This window comes from Carassius auratus, chromosome 49 (assembly GCF_003368295.1).
Source record: "Carassius auratus strain Wakin chromosome 49, ASM336829v1, whole genome shotgun sequence".
Lineage (NCBI taxonomy): Eukaryota > Metazoa > Chordata > Actinopteri > Cypriniformes > Cyprinidae > Carassius > Carassius auratus.
The window spans coordinates 2368251-2388664 of NC_039291.1; the positions used below are offsets into that span (position 1 = coordinate 2368251).

General features: G+C 36.2%; 1 protein-coding gene across 1 annotated transcript in view; it reads left to right on the forward strand.

Moving 5' to 3' along the window:
• LOC113066033 (phosphatidylinositol 3,4,5-trisphosphate-dependent Rac exchanger 2 protein-like) overlaps nucleotides 1-20414 on the forward strand; it is a 103721-nt gene that overhangs the window by 29754 nt on the left and 53553 nt on the right. The window contains exons 5-13 of the mRNA XM_026237612.1: nucleotides 175-276; nucleotides 1353-1514; nucleotides 5387-5520; nucleotides 5631-5734; nucleotides 10361-10510; nucleotides 11249-11393; nucleotides 15489-15589; nucleotides 17711-17814; nucleotides 17920-17969. Coding sequence (XP_026093397.1) covers nucleotides 175-276; nucleotides 1353-1514; nucleotides 5387-5520; nucleotides 5631-5734; nucleotides 10361-10510; nucleotides 11249-11393; nucleotides 15489-15589; nucleotides 17711-17814; nucleotides 17920-17969 — 1052 coding nt within the window. The remainder of the gene's footprint in view (nucleotides 1-174; nucleotides 277-1352; nucleotides 1515-5386; nucleotides 5521-5630; nucleotides 5735-10360; nucleotides 10511-11248; nucleotides 11394-15488; nucleotides 15590-17710; nucleotides 17815-17919; nucleotides 17970-20414) is intronic.

Sequence of the window (20414 nt, forward strand, 5' to 3'; positions counted from 1 at the left end):
TGTACTTGAAAGCAGCTGCAATTGAATTTGATTTAATGGCAATTTTATAGCCATGACCTTGGTTGGAAACATGTCATCCCTTTGAGACTCAAATCCAAGTACAGATTGTTATTAAAGACTGCACAGGGAAATTTCTGTCATTTTCTGACTTCTTTTGCATGTCTGTCTCTTGAGAACTGCATGTTGCTGGGCGGCAGGAAGAACACAGAGGTTCCTTTAGAAGTCTACCTGGTTGCACCCATCCAGAGGATCTGTAAATACCCATTACTCCTGAGAGTGAGTACAAATGATGCAATTATAGACATATTAAAGTACATTAAAATATGACCTCATAATTTTTCATGAACGATAGATAATTCCTTGAAATAATTTGTAATACATAATCAGTTTATTACATATTTTAAGCGTATTATAAAAATATTTGTTTTCAAATGATTTTGAAAATGTTTAATCATTTATTGACTGATATAAAATATTGATTACATTTTACATATAAACCTATTAATCAAATAATTAAAAAATAGATATTTATATTTGGTATTCTAATCAATGTATTGCAATTGAATATCCTTTTAATTTTGTATTTTATTTTAATCATTTGATTTTGTTCATTTTAATTATATATATATATATATATATATATATATATATATATATATATATATATCATATATCTTTATCAGCTGTCACCCTCACAGCTCAAAAAAAAAAAAAAAGAAAAAAAAGGTGAAAGGTCAGAGTTTTGTAATTATTTTGTACATTTACATGGAAAATCAACAAGAATTTTACAATTCATTATTTACACTCTTGAGTTTCATCTATTGCCAGACTCATAGCTAATGTTTCGTGGCTGTTCTTGAACCCGAAACATTGATTTTTAAACCATTTACTGTAAACACACACTAGAGCTAGTTCATGTAATGAGACCTTAATTTCTGACATATTCACTGAGCTTCTCACAGTCGGAGCCGCCGCGGCCCCTCTCGCTAAATACCAGCGATAGGCATCTGTGGTTGCTCAGATATCTTAGACATGTAAATGTGAGCGCCAGAATTAAACTGATGAGGCAGAACACTTGTGTTTAGACTTGGTTTAGAGATTAGCATCTTCCTCAACACACCCCATCTTGCAGTAGCAAGAACACTGAACATACTACAAACACAGCTTTAACCATAATTCTTCAAAAAAACATAGCCTCCAGCTTTGGTAGCTCCATCAGTCAGTGTCAAGTTTTGTTTAAAAGTTAAGTTCACTTCGTACTTATTCACAATGCAATCGTGTTTTGTTGCAATTATACCACTTTCTTTTCATGTAATGCTTGATGTTTTTTTTTTTTCTCTGTGGATGTTTAGGAGCTGCTGAAAGGAACCCCAAAGAAACACAACGACTACTTGATGGTGCAGGAGTCGCTGCAGGTGATGAAAGCCGTTTGCTCCAATATCAATGAGGCCAAAAGGCAGATGGAGAAACTGGAGGTGCTGGAAGAGTGGCAGTCTCATATTGAGGGCTGGGAGGTAAACACAAAAAAACATTCATTTGAACTTCATTGATTCTATACTACCTTATTTTTGGACTATAAGTCGCACCTAAGTATTAGTCGCATCAGTACAAAAATAGGTCATAACGAGGAAAAAAACATATATAAGTCGTACTGGACTATATAATGCAGCGTTTCCACCAAAATTACCCGAAACATTTGTACCAGGAACTTTTTTTTCCCAGGAACTATTTTTCCCCCAGACCTGCTGCTTTCTGCATTTCCACCGCGGAGTACCAAAGAGTACTACCTCGCCAGCAGGGACTTTCTGAGGGGCAGTTTTTTACCCGGAACTTTATTTAGTTCCTGCTTCCTGCGGTGGAAACACACCGAGTACCAAGCCAAAGTCCCAATTCCTTGGTAAAGTTCCTGCGGTGGAAACGCGGCTTAAGTTGCATTTATTTAGAACCAAGAACCAAGAGAAAACATTACCGTCTACAGCCACGAGAGGGCGCTCTATGCTGTTCAGTGTAGACTACACAAGCACTGAGCAGCATAGAGCGCCCTCTGCGGCTGTAGACGGTAATGTTTTCTCTTGGTTAATTTCTCTTGGTTCATGTCAAATTCATTTTGATAAATAAGTCGCACCTGACTATAAGTCACAGGACCAGCCAAACTATGTAATAAAGTGCGATTTATAGTTCGGAAAATACGGTAATAGTGGTACTTACTACAGCAAAAAAAAAAAAAAGTCTTATCTATTAGGGTTTGGCGTGCAACTCATCCTGCAAAGTTTGCATTACGAACAAGAAAGATATCTTAATCATTTTAATACTTTTATTAGGCAAGAATATCACGCATTGCAACTGTTTTCAACATTGTTAAATCATGTGGCTTGTTGAAGAGATGTAACAATGTTTGTAGTTGGAAAAAGGAAGTGACCAGGGTTGGTGTTAGGAGACCGTGCACCGTGCAGCTCTCCCAGACAATCAAAAACCAGACAATCAGCAGCGGCAATCACCTTGTCACTCAAGTGGCCACGCCCTTAATTATGCAGAACTTTAAGGCTTAATATAATTTAAACATAAGACTTATAAAAAAGTTCACAGTTGCCATGAAGGGCAAAATTAGCTATATAGACCAAAATAATTTTTTGCAACATGCTGTAAACATGTTTTAATTCTGCTGTAAATTTGGGCATTTTTGATTGGGTTTAATTTGGTTTTGTTTGTGTATGTGTCTTTTTTTTTATTGTATGTTTTAGCCCTGATTTCCTTCCATTAACATTATAAGAGTGATAGACTGCAATGCTTCAGTTAAAAATCTTGGTTTGTATTCTACTGTAGAAACAAAGTCACTTACATCTTGGATGCCCTGGGGGTAAGCAGATAAACATCACATTCAAATTTTTGGGTGAATTATCCCTTTAAAGGGGTAGTTCAAAGAAAACAAAAATAACATTTTGTCATGATGTATGCAACTGTATGACTTTTATTTGATAAAAGACAAAGGAGAACTTAGCAAAATGTTTATGATAATCATTTATATTATTAATAATATTTTCAAATACACAAAACTGCTCGTGATTGTATTTAAAGGGATGGTTCAACTAAAAGCGAAAATTCGGACATCATTTACTTTGCATTGTACCAAAACTTGTACGAGTTTCTTTCTTCCGCTGAACATCAGAGATGATATTCAGAAATTTAAAGACCTTTACATCGTTACAAAGGAAGTCTATTTTAAATAAATATTTTTCTTTTGAACTTTATATTCAAAGAATAATAAAAAAAAATGTGTTACCATTTCAGATTTGACATTATGGGAATAAGTTAGATTTTAAAATATATTTAAATAAAATTCTAATTTTAATATATCACAATATTACTATCACTCTATATTTGATCAAATAAATGCAGCCTTGGCAAACATAAGACATCTTCTTTAAAACATGAAAAATCTTTAGACCCCAAACTTTTGAATATTAGTCTCATTTGCATATGTACATATTCAAATGTATCACATGAAAACGTTTTATGTTTGGAAGCAGAGACATCAAACTTGGTGTGACATACAGTAATATGGGAACATGAATGAGATTTGAAAATGATGGCACTGAATAATGACTAGTATTTTCCTCACTAAAACCTAGCATATGATGTCAGAACATTTGGGGTGTAGGAATCATATAGTCTCATTTTACAGTGGTTTTAGGGTGTTGGTCTTGGTACCATTCACTTTCATTGTATGCCTAATAAATATTTTATGTTCCACAGAAGAAGGAAATCATGTAGGTAGAGCAAATGATGGCACTTTTGTTTAATTTCATTTATTTATTTATTTATTTACGACTTCAATGGAGTCCAGAACTCTGGGTGGCACTAGACTGAGTTAACACTTGTGGTCAGTGTGATAACCACGAAAGTCTCTCAGACTAGTGTTGAGTTTAACTGTCTCACGTACATCATCCTGTAGCACTCAAATTTTGCCTCAACCTGGTTTAATCTCCGAATGAACATTTCATAGCAGGCTTTGGATCTATTTTTAACCGTATTTTGCAGATGGCGATACAGAGGACAGCGTTCATGCTTACATTCTTTTGAATCTGTTTACCCATCTGCTTCATGAATCACTGACTCACATCATATTCAAGAATGCATGTCAATGAATTTGTAAGCAGTCGTAATAAGTTCAAGTCTCACATGTATAGAGATTAAACAGCAAGGACCACAACTATTTTTATACGAAAAGTGAACTTTTGTATTTGATCCTAAAAGCCTTGCACATGTCCTTGTGTTTTAAGAAGAAATTTAGCAAAACAAAGTTTTGTTGTTTTAGTATTCTGAGTGCGTGTTGAAATGATCCTAGCCAGGTTTCTCTGTCCACATCAACCATTGTAAAAACATACCACACAATGAAAAACAGGCAGTCAGATTTTACAAGGGAAATATGGTGGAATGTTTTAGAACAGACAGACATGGGCTACGAAATGATGTTGACTGAATTTTGTTTTAAGATCTACAATTTCCCTGCAAGATTGTTTCTGTCTGTAACACATATCTAAGTCCGTCACACCCTTCTGGTAGGCGAGAAATTATATGCATTTGGTCTGTGTGGCCAGAGCTGTCACTTTATAATATTATGGGGAACTTTATGTGCACCATTTAGTGGTACGTACTGTTCGGAGTGCAGTGACCATTCCAAAACCGCGTTAATGAAGGACACGGTGACCTTTTGGAAGCAGTTCCTATTTCTGTTTTAGCCTTTTGTGCTTCGTTACTGGCCTTTTGCTTTCCTGTTACTTCATGTCCAGGAAACGAGGCCTTTGATTGGATGCACACCTACAATGAAAGCAAAGAATCTAAGATTTGCTTCGTAATCATGAACTTCAGCCCCCATTAAATGTGAAATACATCAGTTCATTAATATGTGTTCTGGATTTGAAGGAAGAGGAAGAGGTTGTCTGATCATTGTTGTTGACCTCCGTCACAGCTGTGTGTCCTTCACAGCAGGTCTTATGAAGCTGTGTTCATGAGACTTTACTGACTAAGAGCACTCTGGGAAACAAGACAAAGTGTTGGACAGAGCAGTATAAGGGATGGACCATTTGCATGAACAAATGAATGGAAAAATTTGTAAGGCTTTATATGGCATGTGTTAAAATGAATTGTATGCAAATTAAATCGCATTTAAAATATGAACTATAATATTAACTATAAAACTATAATCGGTACTAAAATAATATTGACTCTTCTTTCAAAAACTCATTCAGATTATTTTGTTTTATTTGAATAAAAATACATTTAAATAAAAAAGTATAAACATTTATTTCTGGCATATAAAAAATTCAATTTATTATTATTATTATTATTACTTTTTAACCTTTTTTGCTCTATTTTCCACACCCAGGGCTCCAACATCACAGACTGCTGTACGGAGATGCTCACGCAGGGAGTTCTGCTGAAGATCTCTGCAGGGAACATCCAGGAACGCATCTTCTTCCTCTTTGACAACTTGCTGGTGTACTGTAAAAAGAAGAACAGGTGAGCTTTCACTTTCACCTGTCAAACCTTTCAGCTGCCAGCTGTGCTGGTTTTTAATGAGATAACGGAGAAGCTCAGAGTTATGGTTCTGTTCTTGCACTCTGTTACAGGTGTTTAAAAAACAGTAAGACGGCCAATGAGGGTCCTCGTTACCTGTTCAGAGGCCGGATCAACACAGAGGTCATGGAGGTGGAGAATGTGGATGATGGAACAGGTGTGTGTTGCTCATCCTCATGCTATTACAAATTAATATCAGTGTTAAACTATACGAAGCTAAAAGAAAACGAAAAATGTTGCATCATATTATATATTGACTTGATGTATTAATTATTGTATTGGAAATTCGTGGCATCTTTAAATGTATATTTATTTTCCATTACAGAGAATACAAATAATTATAGCAATTCAACATTAAAAGCCAAATATGTGTGTGTGCATATACTGTATATATATATATATATATATATATATATATATATATATATATATATATAGTGTACAAAGGTTCAAGGATGGAAAGAAAGAGGACGAGGGGTCGGCTTGACTGCTGACGGTTTTATTAAATAAATAATTGTCTAAACGTTGTCACTCACACCGGCAATAACAAAACTCTTAAGACTTCCGGGTTGCGGCTTCCGGCTCGTGCGCTCGTCAGCAGTCCTTCTCTCTCTTCCCTACTCCGGTTTCCCCTGGTGTTAAATACTCTCTCCACGCCAGTTACTAAAACAAGAGACAGGTGTTAATTATTTCCGTTCAACCCGCTCACTCACCGTTCGTCTCCCGACTCTCTCTCCCGCTGCAGGCTTCGCTAAACCACGCCTCCACCTCCACATACCCGTTCCTCTCCCTCGATCTCCTGAGACAGGACTGCCCCCAGCCCCCTGTCCGACGTGTCTGTCTGCAACAGAAAAGAGAGAGAGAAATTAGGAGCGTGTAACAACAGCCTGCCACATAGAGCAGCCTTCACTTGGGTAAAGGCCTGCTGACATGGCTCCGTCCACTGGACTGTATCTGGTGCCTCCTTTTTAGTAAGGTCAGTCAAAGGGCTGGTGAGGTCCGAATAATTAGGCACAAACCGTCTATAATGTCCCGCCAGCCCCAAGAACTGTCTCACCTCCTTTTTGGTCTTGGGACGCAGAGAGGTCGCAACCGCGGCTGTCTTGTTAATTTGGGGACGCACCTGCCCATGCCCCAAGTGGAAGCCCAGATACCTTACTTCCACACGCCCAACTGCACACTTCTTCGGGTTGGCCGTGAGTCCAGCCCCTCTCAGCGACCTCAAGACCGCCCTCAAATGCTGCATATGCCGCTGGCAATCATTACTAAATATAATGATATCGTCCAAGTAGGCAGCCGCATATGCAGCATGGGGTCGCAGGATCTTGTCCATGAGCCGCTGAAAGGTGGCCGGAGGCCCGAACAACCCGAACGGAAGGGTAACAAATTGGTGTAAACCAAACGGTGTTGTGTCTTTTCTTTGGATAAGGGAGACAAGGGGATCTGCCAATATCCCAATATCCCTTCGTTAGGTCCAACGTCGAATAAAAACGAGGCACAAACGAGTCGTGCCGATCAAGCAACTCGTCAACCCACGGCATTGGATATGCGTCGAATTTCGACACAGCATTCACCTTGCGGTAATCCACGCAGAAACGGAATGAGCCGTCCTTTTTCGGTTTTTCGGAACCAAAACTATCGGGCTTGCCCAGTTACTGTTGGATTCTTCTATTACCCCCATTTCAAGCATGGCGCCTAACTCAGCCTGAACTACCTTTTTCTTATGCTCAGGCAAGCGATACGGCCAGCTGCGAACTACCACGCCCGGCTCCGTCTCGATATGGTGCTGAATCAGGTTGGTACGGCCGGGTAGCGGCGAGAACACGTCGGCAAATTCAGCCTGCAGTCTTGCTACGTCAGTGAGCTGGGACGGCGAGAGGTGATCTCCACCTGGGGCCAGGGGGAAGGATTGAGATTTGACATCCGCCTCCGGCCCAAGATCCTCCTCTCCAATAATTACCGACGCCAACATCACTGGCTCCACCTCCTTCCATTTTTTAAGGAGATTGAGGTGATATATTTGACGTGCCCCGTTCCTATCCAACCGTATAACCTCATAATCGAGCTCTCCGACATGTCGTGCGACCTCAAACGGTCCTTGCCACTTTGCCATTAATCTGGAGCTTGATGTTGGGAGCAATACAAGTACTTTCTCTCCCGGTGCAAATTTGTGTAACTTAGCGCCCCTGTTGTACAGCCGGCTCTGTCTGTCCTGAGCTTGTAACAAATTCTCCCTTGATAGCCGCCCCAAAGTGTGGAGTTTTGTTCTCAAGTCCAGGACATACTGAATTTCATTTTTGCTTTGAGACTGTCCCTCCTCCCAAGTATCTCTCAGGACATCCAGCACCCCTCGGGTCTGCCGTCCGTAGAGAAGCTAGCTAAGCTATAGTTAACTATAGTTTTAGTTAACTATAAAACCCCTGACTATGGCTATTTAATATATAGATATTTTTTTAAGAAAGTAATTGGGTACTAGGGCTATTAAGCTCTAAAAGTAAAAAGAAAAAAAAATACCACCATAAAAGTGGTTCATATAAGTCATGTGACAGCAAACAGAATTGGCTTTCAAGGAAATCCATCCATTAGTTTTAAAATAACTGAATAATCTTTGCACCCTCAGGGGGAAACTACACTAAACTCTGTACAGTAGATCTATAGCGCTTCAAAATTTCAAAGCGAGTGGGGTAAAGTGTTTAACTACTTTAATAGCTAAAGGTTAGAAAAATGTCATTTTCTGGGCAGGATGACAAGTGCTTGGAGCCCGGCGACTGGATGAACTCTTGAGTGGAGTGTGTTTTGGCGACGGAGAAGCCCTGATTATCAGTTATATTTGTAGAAGCAATCATTTGCTCCCTGGCAGACTTAATATCTGGCTGCTCTGGAGATGGATGGGTTTCAGTCCATGGAATCTATACAAAGCCAGCACCGCTGCATTTTCTTGCGGGTGTTTTCCCATTCTCCCCAATGACTCCGTGTAAAATCCAGACATAAACTATTATTTGCGTGTAATGAAAGCTGTTAGGTTGATGGACACTTCCTGTGCGCAGCTGTAAAAGTGCACTGTAAGCCATAGATGGAGATTTCTCTTAGATTTGCATTTCAGTTTAAATTAAAAAAGAATATTCAGGTAAAAGCTCATAGCATTCTGTTATAATTAATTAAAAAATTGCAAGGGCTAATGAAGCGGTTTTACAACTGATAGGTTTTTATATGGAAGTTGAGAGCTATTGGAAATGGATTCGGTTGAATTAAAGGAAGATGTTGACGGTTTTGTCATTATCCCACCAGCGGTCATACAGATGGATGCCTGTAATTTATCCAATTCCTGTGCTGAATTGAGATGCGTAATCATTGCAACTCACAGGCCATTCATGGGGGAAGGAAACACAGGCGCCCAGATTGACTGATTATGGTTCCGAACGAACGGCCCATTTCTAATGCATGAGAAAAGAAACTGATGAATACATCTCACCTTATTTGTTTTTTTTTGCACAAATGCTGTGTTTGTTCTCATAGGTATTTCAGAGTTAGGCTCTGTCGGATCTTGCCTGTTGTAACGTGCAACGTTTCACTTTATGTAATAAATTAACTTTTTGCAAACATTTTAGGGCATAACAGATTCACCTTAATCATACATAAACCTGAAGAATTTCAGACAAAAATACATAACAAAACATGTATTACAATACATCACAAAACATTCAAAACAACCATTTTATAATATTAATAATAATAATAATAATATTTTATTGATTAATTTACTACTATTTTTTTACTATGTATGAATGTGTATATATATATATATATATATATATATATATATATATATATATATATATATATATATATATATATATATATATATATATATAATAAAATAATCTAACAACAAACCATTATTATTATTATTAATATTATTAATAATTTATTAAATACATGAGTTTCACAATTTTAGTTGAATTACTGAAATAAATGAACTTTTCCTCAACATTCTAATTTATTGAAAAGCACCTGTGTACACACACACACACACACACACACACACACATATATATAATTTATTAAATAATTACAAATTATTAGAAATGCATAAATACTGATACTATATTATTATTATTATTATTATTATTATTATTGTCAAATAATATCTTTATAATAAAATATAATTTTAATAACTGCTTTATTTACAATACATCATCATGATAATGACAACCCAACTTGCAAAGTAAAGAGCTGTACAATGCAATGCATGAAAATACACTCTGTATTGTTTGAAAGTTGCAAAAAAGTTCTAAAGGATTTTGTTCCTCTGAGACATTGATGCAATCAGTGCTTCAAGATGGCTTTTAATTCCTGCCTGTTCTTCGGGACTGTTCAAATAGCATGTCGATTCTTCACGGCCTTGTAATTAGAGCAATCGATTCATCGCCTGCCTGTGATCTATTTCATTCATGGGCTGTTTTGTTTGTTGCCTGTTTCATGTGGGAATGTTTCACTTGCTCTGAACTTTACTGCTCTCATGGGTTGTTCACACTGCTTTGTTTATGGCCAAGAACATCCATTTTGTCATCTTGATCGCTTTGATAGATAGTCTGGCATACAACTGTGGAGGGAAGGCAAGAATGCAAAACGGAGCACATTGCTGGTCATGCCACATGTACACAAACAGGCTACACAGACAAAAGAAAATATGTTTTGGAAAATCCAAGGAAGTGGCCTAGGAGAGCTATAAAAGGCGTCTCTAACAGGCAGACATTGATTACTCGTGTGTGTTTTTCCTCAGCGGATTACCACAGCAGCGGAAACATCGTGAACAACGGCTGGAAGATCCACAACACAGCGAAGAACAAGTGGTTCGTCTGCATGGCGAAGACGCCCGAGGAGAAGCAGGATTGGCTGGAGGCCATTTTAAAAGAGAGAGAAAGACGAAAAAGTGAGTGATGTAATAATAGATGCTGAAAAAATGGTCAGATTTTGCTGTACAGCATTACATTGTATTTGTAATTGCAATTGTTTTGTAATTATTATTCTTTATTTTTATAAATAATATTATTTTTTAATTGTATATATATATATATATATATATATATATATATATATATATATATATATATATATATATATGAATTATATTTTGAAAAATTGGACCGTGTACTTAATGTAGAATCAGTATAAAGAAAATATATAATAGATAATATATATATATATATATATATATATATATATATATATGATAGCAATATAATAGCTCATTTTTACAAAGTTATAATAAAGTCAGTATTTTAACTACTAATACAGATTCCACTATTAAATTTATTTGATTTTAACATATAATAGAGATAAACATCATAACTTATTTACAGAACATACTCTAATAATTTATCTTTATCTATGATTTCCCCTGGTTAAATAAAGGAATAAATTAAAAACAAACAAACAAAAATCTTATATATATATAAATATAAATGGAAATATTTACAGTAAGGTTCCATTTGTTAACATTATTTAACTACAGTAGTTAACATGAATGACACATTATATACAGTACACACACACACACACACACACACACACATGTACTTAAGCTGTGCTAAATATACAACACATAAACACATACAACCATTCTGGGTATTTCTCTATCTTAAAATCTCTATCATATTTGCTTTTCCAGCTTTGAGACTGGGCATGGAGCAGGACACCTGGGTGATGATATCTGAGAAAGGCGAGAAGCTTTATAACCTCATGAGTAAACAGGGCCACCTGATAAAAGACCGAAAGCGCAAACTTACCACCTTCCCCAAGTGCTTCCTTGGAAGGTAGGTCAGCGAGAGCCATCTCTCTGTGCTCTGTCGGTGTGTGGATAATGGCTGTAATAGACTCCAGGAGAGATTACACTAGGGGCCAGGAGCCTGTAGTATTACGGGTGTGTGAGTGACATGCTGAGAATGAGAGTGTGTAGCTGTGGAAGTGACTGTAGTGACCAGAGCACATAACATTTCATGAACATCGTAAATAACAGAGCAGTGCAGTATAATAGAGTTAGAGATGGACAGCATTCGGGTGATCAGATCTTAGGCTACTATACATGATAAATAGATCTCAAACACTATGTCAGGATCACTTTTATTATCCATCTGTCCTTTCTATAGAGTCCATCTGTCTTTTGTTCTAGAATGTAACATGAAGTTTAGTATCAGCCAACCAATCATAAACTGCCTTAATGTTTGCCTCATTAAATATTCATGCTGTACGTTTAGATTCAACATTTTAGGGAAACAGTAACAGCAAACGTGAGATTTAAACCAGAGCAGATTTATTTGGCAACATTTACATATATTTAGACAAACAGGTATTAATACAAATCCACATGATAAATCCCTCATAAATATCCAAATAAGAAAATTAACCCAGGGTTCTCACATGAATCCTTTGAAACTGACTACTCAAAGAATTAAGAACTAGGAAAACGTGAAACCAAGTAACCCAGGATTAAGTTAACCTAGAGTTTAGAATATTGACTTAAAACGTTTTTTTTTTTTTTTCAACGACATAGAAAGTTTCTGCACAAGTTATCATTGTTTTAAGTTTGATTTGATAGAAATATTAACGCCTAGCTTTGAAGATGTAAGTGTCTGCATTACACTGAGGAAATCCTCAGGCTGAACTCAGATTAACTCAGATCGACCGGCAATCCAGAAGTCTCTGCAGCTGGCATTCATAATTGAAACCATTTGAGAGGTCAATACGACAACACCACCAGTCACTGAAATAAGACAGGATGCTGTGACACTCAGCCACTCTTTATAATGCCGTTTTTGGTTGGGATTGACCTGTTTAAAGGAAATGATCATAAATCAGGCTCCTGCTTATAGTTGTGGCCAGATTCTATTGTAAAATTATTTTCCCCCTCCAGACAGCACACAGACAGTGAGGTCTGGAGTGGTAATGGATTCATTAAGGATAGAGATCACAGACAGCAGATCATGTTCGTGAGTGGGTGGTTTGTGCGTCTCTGAAAGCCAGGTGGACTGAAGAAACATATGACAGCAGAACCAGTGAAAATATACTGTATCTCTTTCTGGGGGAATGTGGTGATCTGACCACCGGTTCGTGTTATTATTTTAAAGCGTGATTCACAGCCAGTAATATTTTTGACCAATCTCATCTCTGCTCTCACTTTTTTAACATAATTCCACTCTGCTCTTAGTTCTCACCTTGCAATAAGTCTCTCCGTCTTTGCTGAATCTCTGAGTATTGAATTTTTAGCAAATGGTAGCTCTTAATTAACAAACAGGCTTCATTAAAACACTTGCTTTAAGGATATTATTCACTATATTTAATTAAACTCCTTTTATTTATTTTTTTAGATCAAGCTGTTCAAAGAAATTATGTATTTTCTTTTGTTCTCACTCAGGACTAGCAAACAGCATTTAGCAGATGCTTTTATCCAAAACAATTTACAGTGCATTCACATTTATTAGTGTACAGTATGTGTCCTAGGAATCCATGATTGATTGATTGATGGATTGAGCTCAGTTTTAGTCAATATTGGATATTTATCAGGTGATGTTCATTATGGACTTTTCCTCTTTTATTATTAACAATAATGGTGATTTTCTATCTGCACATGTAGAATTATTTTCTGTGTTTGTAAGAAACAGTAATTTTAATCTCACCATAATCTGAGAAATACTACCTTTATTATAATGAGAACTTTTTTTTTTCTGATAGCATATTTCATAACAAGTATTTACTATATCCTATAGGACACATTGTAATACTATGATGCGTAAATTCATGCTTTGCACATTAATGCACTTAAATTCATGCTTTGCACGTTAATATAAATATATATATTAACACTATATCACCAATAGTATAGACGAGCAAACTGAAAATCTACCAATAATTCCATGTGCCACTTGAGCTACTGGAACATTTGTGTTTCTTGATTAAAATCCTGCTGTCTTTGTGATCTGGTGGAATTAATTTCAGTAAACCATGGTGTGATGTACAGTTCAATTGTGCAGAAATTCAGGTAACAATTTGAAAGCAATTACCAAAGTGACAGAGGAATGACAAACCCTTCATTATTTCCTGTCTTTTCACTCTTTCTCCTTCTATCATTGTATCTAATTCTGTCACAGAGACTGTGCTGATGTTATACTCTACATTTGTTCATTCTGTCTTGTTCTGTGTTCATCTTTCTTTATTCATTTCGTTCACTGCCATTTTTCTCTTTCTGTTTCTATCTCTTTATATCCATCATTCATTCAGTCAGTGAAAGTGCACTATCCAAACTTAAATGGTTGTAATTCACGAATGCTTTGGAATACAGACCTAAGGTAGGTATCATTTTAGAGAAATTCTGTCTTCTAAAACCTCAGAGGTCTGCTGAAGTCTGAGATGTTTCTCATGCTGTATCACAGTCAGGTTCCATAGACTCTGGGATGAGCCGCAGGATTACACTGGTGGAGCTTGGCATGTTCGTGTTGGTTTTGTGGAGAGGTGGATGGGAAGGAGAGCCGGGAAGAGTGCTGGGAGTAGAATCAGATATCCTCCACTGAGACAGTGGCTTTACCCAGCAAAATTACAAAATTATACAGGGCAGTCAGTTTAGCTTTATCAGGAGAAAAAGATTTAAGAAACCAGACGAATATTGAAAAAGAGTTGGAGAGAAATACAAAAGGAGTAAAAAAAAAAATTGTTTTTGAAAATTTGTGAAAAATGTCTCCATTGTTAAGGGGATCAATGGATAGATTCATAGATAGATGGATGGATAGATAGCTTGATAGGTGGATAGTAAATAGATGTGTAGAAAGAAAGAAAGAAAGTGACAGCGGAAAGAAAGAAAGAGACAGATGAAAGAAAGAAAGAAAGAAAGAAAGTGACAGTGGAAAGAAAAAAGAAAGAAAGAAAAAGGAAAGAAAGAAAAAGGAAAGAGGCAGTGGAAAGAAAGAAAGAGAGAAAGAAAAAAGGAAAGTGGCAGTGGAAGGAAAGAAAGAAAGAAAGAAAAAGAAAGAAAGAAAGAAAAAAGAAAGTGACGGTGGAAAGAAAGAAAAAAGAAAGAAAGACAGCGGAATGAAAGAAAGAAAGAAAGAAAGTGTCAGCGGAAAGAAAGAAACAAGTGACATTGGAAAGCAAGAAAGAAAAAAGAAAGTGACAGTGGAAGGAAAGAAAGAAAGAAAGAAAGACTTTTGACTTTTAAAACACTTTAATTATATAAATCAATACAAGTTTAAAACAAATCCTAACCAAACATCAAAATAATTAAACCATTACCAGTGAAAACCAAATTGCCTGAACCAAACCAAATTGCACAGTCACCAACGCCCCCCCCCAACACCCCATTTCCATTCAAAATAAAGAACATTATTATTATGCTGATGATAAGTATGTTCAATCGCCGCCCTTGACTCTACTAAAGACTTAAACAGTTACTATATTCACATTTTCACCAGAATTTTTACACCGATGAGACTTTCAAATAACAAGTTTAGCTTGTCCTATTAAAAAATTGGCAAGTGTACACTGTTGCTGCCAAGACCTTTTATATCTGCAACCCAGAATAAATAAACTGTTGGTAAATGTAAAACCCAATCGTATAATCATTTTCTCCAATACTGAAAACAGTGAGTTAAGTCTAAAACACTCACAAAACATATGAAACACATTGTCAAGAGCAGTACAAAAAGTCTTATACAGCAACCTCCATGATGGATAGATCTCATCTGAAAGAGAAAGGCAAGACCTCCGTTTGTTTCTGGTCTTTGCTTTAACTGGCAAAAGAAAGAAAGAAAGAAAGATTATAATGGATTTTGTTATATATAATTTAATTTAACATATAATTTGTCCGTCCCTCTTTGTAAGTCCTCACATTATTTCTATTTCCTCTGTCTCTCTCTTCTTAGTGAGTTTGTGTCGTGGCTGATGAAGATCGGAGAGACCAATAATCCTGAGGAAGGGGTTTATTTGGGCCAGGCTCTTCTGGAAAACGGCATCATCCACCACGGTCAGTTCCATTTCCATTCTGTGCCATCATTTCTATTATGCTAATCTTATAATTATGAAAAAATGCAATACACTATATTGAACTAAAAGGCGATGGTCGTCAGTCAAAACCAGTGTGCCTGATTATCAACCAAGTTCATTTCATGCCTGCTTACTCAAATAGTAAGTTGAGTTTTTATCATCACGGTTTGAGCTTTATTAATATATTAAAGACAAAGTCCACCCAAAAATAAAATCCTGTCATCATTTACTCCCCCTCATATCATTTTAAGTCTGTATGCAACACAAAAGAAGAATATTGATACCCAAATAGTTTTGGGTCCCTATTGTGTTTTTCCCAATAAGGAAGTCAAAGTATTTGGTTACCAACAATCTTCAAAATTTAGTCTTTTGTGTTCCACAGAAGAAGAAGAAAAAAGTCATACAGATTTGGAATGACATGAGTGGAAGTAAATTATGACATAATTTTCATTTTACAGTGAACTATCTGTTTAATGCAGATGGCTGATTGGACACACTTTGTCTCTTAATATTTCAAGAGCCCTGACATCATTTTCTCAAGCCCTGAGGAATTCGGGGAGGGTTAAAGAGCAGATGGGTATTTATAACTTTGTCTATGTTTATATACAAATATTCATCCCTTGACACCCTGCTGTTTGTTTAATACTGAGGGAAATGGCTGGTCTTCTTCTGTTTCTTTTTTCATTTGTTTGGTCGGTGGTTCCAGTTCTGCTTAATGCATGCTCACCGTATAGACCTTTTTTCTTAAAGGAGACAGACTGGCTTTGTGCCAGGACTTTATGCTAAATCACTTTTCACTTCACCGCTTCCTAACAGGTAGAAATAATTTTGAGCATTAGGGCCCTCATTTACAGCTTTGGTGAGAATGATCTTTAAGCCTTTGCTGAAAGTTCGCTGAGGAGGATGAATTAATTTGGCAGAAACAGCAGGAATACTTTTCATAAGCATGTTAGTGTTACTTGCAATTGTGCTTTCATGGAGCTGAAAGCATCTCAATTCCACTGAGAGATTCTGAAAGTCCTTAAGAGGTTTTGTAGCTGTTAGTTCCATTGTTGTAAAACTTTATAATAGCAACAAAGATATTCAATAAGCCTAATTATATAGCATTTCTGTCACCATTTACATGTTGAATTCATCCAAATAGAGTCATAACGTTTGAAATCTTTACATTACATTGTCAATTAATGTTGTATATATTTGAAGTGCTAATGAAAAATGCAAAAAAGTGTGCATAAAGTTACTTTTACCTCTGGCAAATATGTTTTAAATTACAAAATTGGTCCAGTCTTCTCAGTTTCCTTATAAAAGCTGTTTTATTCTTCACAAAGCGGGCTGCATCATTCTGAGATCACATGACCAGCTGGTCCTTCTCTACTGTATGCTTCATCTTCATATCTCCCCTCATGCTGGACAGTTTTGATAGTGGATATATTACAACTACTATTTTAATAAATTGAAATAAATTACATATATTGTGTAAAAAATATAAAAATAATATTTTTTTAATCATTCACAAAACTACAAGTTTAGTTTTTAAACTACAATGTAATTATTTTGTGGGACTGCATGTAAAATAACTTTACTAGTATTATTGCTTTCATAGTTAGTAATATTTTCATTTGAAATAATATTATTTATTTATTTTTGCACACCAAGGCTAATATTGTGAAATAGTGTTACAATCAAAAATATTCTACTGTAATATATTTGAAAATGTAATTTATTTCTGTCAGCATCATTAGTTAAAATAATTCTAATATGCTGATTTTCTTCTCAGGAAAATATGTTGAAAACAATATATATATATTTTTTTTTTGCGAAAACCATGAGACTTTTTATCTATTCTGGGATAAGGAAATTCAAAAGAACAGAATTTATTTGAAATGTAAATCTTTTGTAACACTGTATATACTGTCACTTTGGATAAATTGAATGAATCCTTGCTAAATAAAAAGTATCGATTTCTTATTGAAAAATAGAAATAGTACTTACCCCAAACTTTGGAATGATAGTGTAAGCATACATGTAGGTGGAAACTTCTTATTAGGAAGCATTTTGTTCTAGTCTGTATTTAATCTCCGCACTCTTGAACTCATTTCAGTTACAGACAAGCACCAGTTTAAGCCAGAGCCGGTGCTCTATAGGTTCCGCTATGATGACGGCACATACCACCCTCGCAGCGACATGCAGGATGTTATCTCCAAGGTAACTCAAGAGGCCATGCTCTGCTAAATGGCCAGTTTTTCTCTGTCATTTTCTGTGCTTTGGAAAAGTTTGGCATAAAAGAACAAATGTCCTTCTTCCCCTCAGGGTGTGAGGCTGTTCTGCCGGCTCCATAGTTTATTCACACCGGTGATCAGGTAAGGGGCCAGTAGCTCAGTTCCACCTCATTACAGCTGTATCTAGTCACACCAGCTCTGCCAGGTGCGTTCGTTCGCACCCCGTCGCTTCTCCTTCCACTCTAAAGATAACACCTATAGGAAAAAAACTGAAGGCTGATAAGTGATAGAAAAAAAATATATATTTTTTTTATCCATAATTGGTTCAGTTATTTCTATTTTTATGTACTGTATGTTTACGCACCTAACATGATCATCTTGTAAACACTGTCTTATTTTTAGTTTGTGGAGTTGTACACAATGTTGTGTCATGCTCCTATCTGAGTAATCAGAGTGGAAGCTCTAAATGTGGAAAAGGTGCATTGCGAGATTTTGGCAGCTGACAGACCAAAGGACACTAAATTCTGCATGTAAACACAAAGCTAAAGGACTTCAGATTATCAGATGGATTCATTTTCCAATTTTATGCTAAATTCTACAATCATTGTTGAAGGCCTGTTGGATTGTACCAGAAATATTCCATCCCATAAATGCATTCTTAAGAGTTGCAAGCTATTTTCTGTAAAGTAAATTGCATAAAAATGTAGGTTTTTGTCCAAGCAAAGAATGCTTATTTTGTGTGGGAACCTGAGTTGATATCTAAAAGGTTTTAACAATTTAAGGCATAATTTAGTATGATTTATACATTTTCCAAGCAGTAACAGGCATTTTGTTTAGAGCTGACAATCATGTGACTGACCACACAAAGACCATTTGCAGCATGTATATAGGAATCCACTCCTCCACTGTGAACAAATCGCCTTCTCAATTCATGAGTTTTATCGCCGAGATACCATGCAAATTCATTTTTACTGACATCCCCATGAGAAACAATTATGTCTGAGTAGGGCTTAGGAATGCATACATTCCCCATATTTCTGTACCCTGTACTGAGCATGTCTTCTGTGAAAAGCTATAATTGGAGAATCCAGCTCTAGTTTAATTATTTGGTATTTCCTGCTGGTTGGAGGGGCTCTGGAAGGGCTTCACACCCCACCTTACCCATATACTGTGTGTGTGTGTGTGTGTGTGTGTGTGTATATATATATATATATATATATATATATATATATATATATATATATATATATATATATATATATATATATATATATATATATATATATATATATATATATACACACTACTAACAGCTAACTATATAACAGCTCTTCTGCGCCCGAAGTCCAGGATGACTAACATTCCAGCCACAATGTATAACAGTGAGAAGTAGAAAGAAGTTAAAGAAAGTGAATATCTAAGAGTGTTTAGAAATGACCAAATGCTCAAAATCAGGAGACTGAAAAGGATTTGAAAGGTTTGGTTGACTTTGCACAGACTTGTCCTACATATTGCAGTGCTCTTTTGCCAGGCATATGACTGCCTGTGGTAATGCTGTTTACCCTCATTTGTCACGCTGACAGTTTTGAGTACAGCTACAGAGGATAGGGCTGGCTTTATGTCTGTAGCGGTTAAATCATGGCAAGGCCTGTCCAGACTCACACTTGTGGTCTGTGATTAAAACAAATCCTTATATAATTGTACAGAAATCATCACACAGCATGTGAGGGAGGATTCCTTTGAGAGCACATTTCCTGTCATCTGAAAGGGTTTAGTTGTGTAAAAATGGAATGGGGATGTTTCTCTTTCGAATTCTTTGAATTTAAGCTGCTAAGTTTGGAGTTGAGTGTGTGTGAGTTTGTAGGGTGTGGGCCCAATAGCTTTCTGACCTAGCGCAACAAGTGTCCCCCAAGAGACTCTTGGCTTCATGGGAAAATCTTTGGTACAGTTCATTTTCTGTGGTCTGGAAACAACCACAAAGCATCCATTTGACCCATTCCTGGGCCAAACCGAGCTGAGAGTCACCTGCTGACCTCTACTGGAATGGAGAACCGTGTTTGTTTAGAGAATATAGGGTCTTGAAATGCATTCTTTAAATCAAACTATTTTTAACTTGACACACCATCTTAAATATGCAATGCCAGTGTTAAGAAACAGCATGAGATGCAACACATTGGCCAAGGTTACCCATCTGAATGTTTTTTTACTAAAGCGGTACCGAATTTCCTTTTGCAGAATGGTTTAATCTTGTAAACCTGTAATTTACACGCTGTTAGCATGCTAATCCAACCATGTTTGAGCTTGTATTAAATTTTTTTCATGTAGTCATATCTTATGTGTATATATAGTCATATACATCCCAAAATTGATGACCAAGATATGTAAAAAAAGAAGAAAAAAAAACAGGTCTTGTGTCTTTGTGTGATTTTAGTTAACCATTGAATCATTAACTCAACAATTCATTTAAAACAAGTAGTTCACAACTGAAAAAAAGATTTGTTTAGATTAATTTACTGCTTTGTTCATGGATTTATTCACTGATTCATTCATTGGCTTTAGGTAGTGATTAGTGTCTTTTGGTGATTT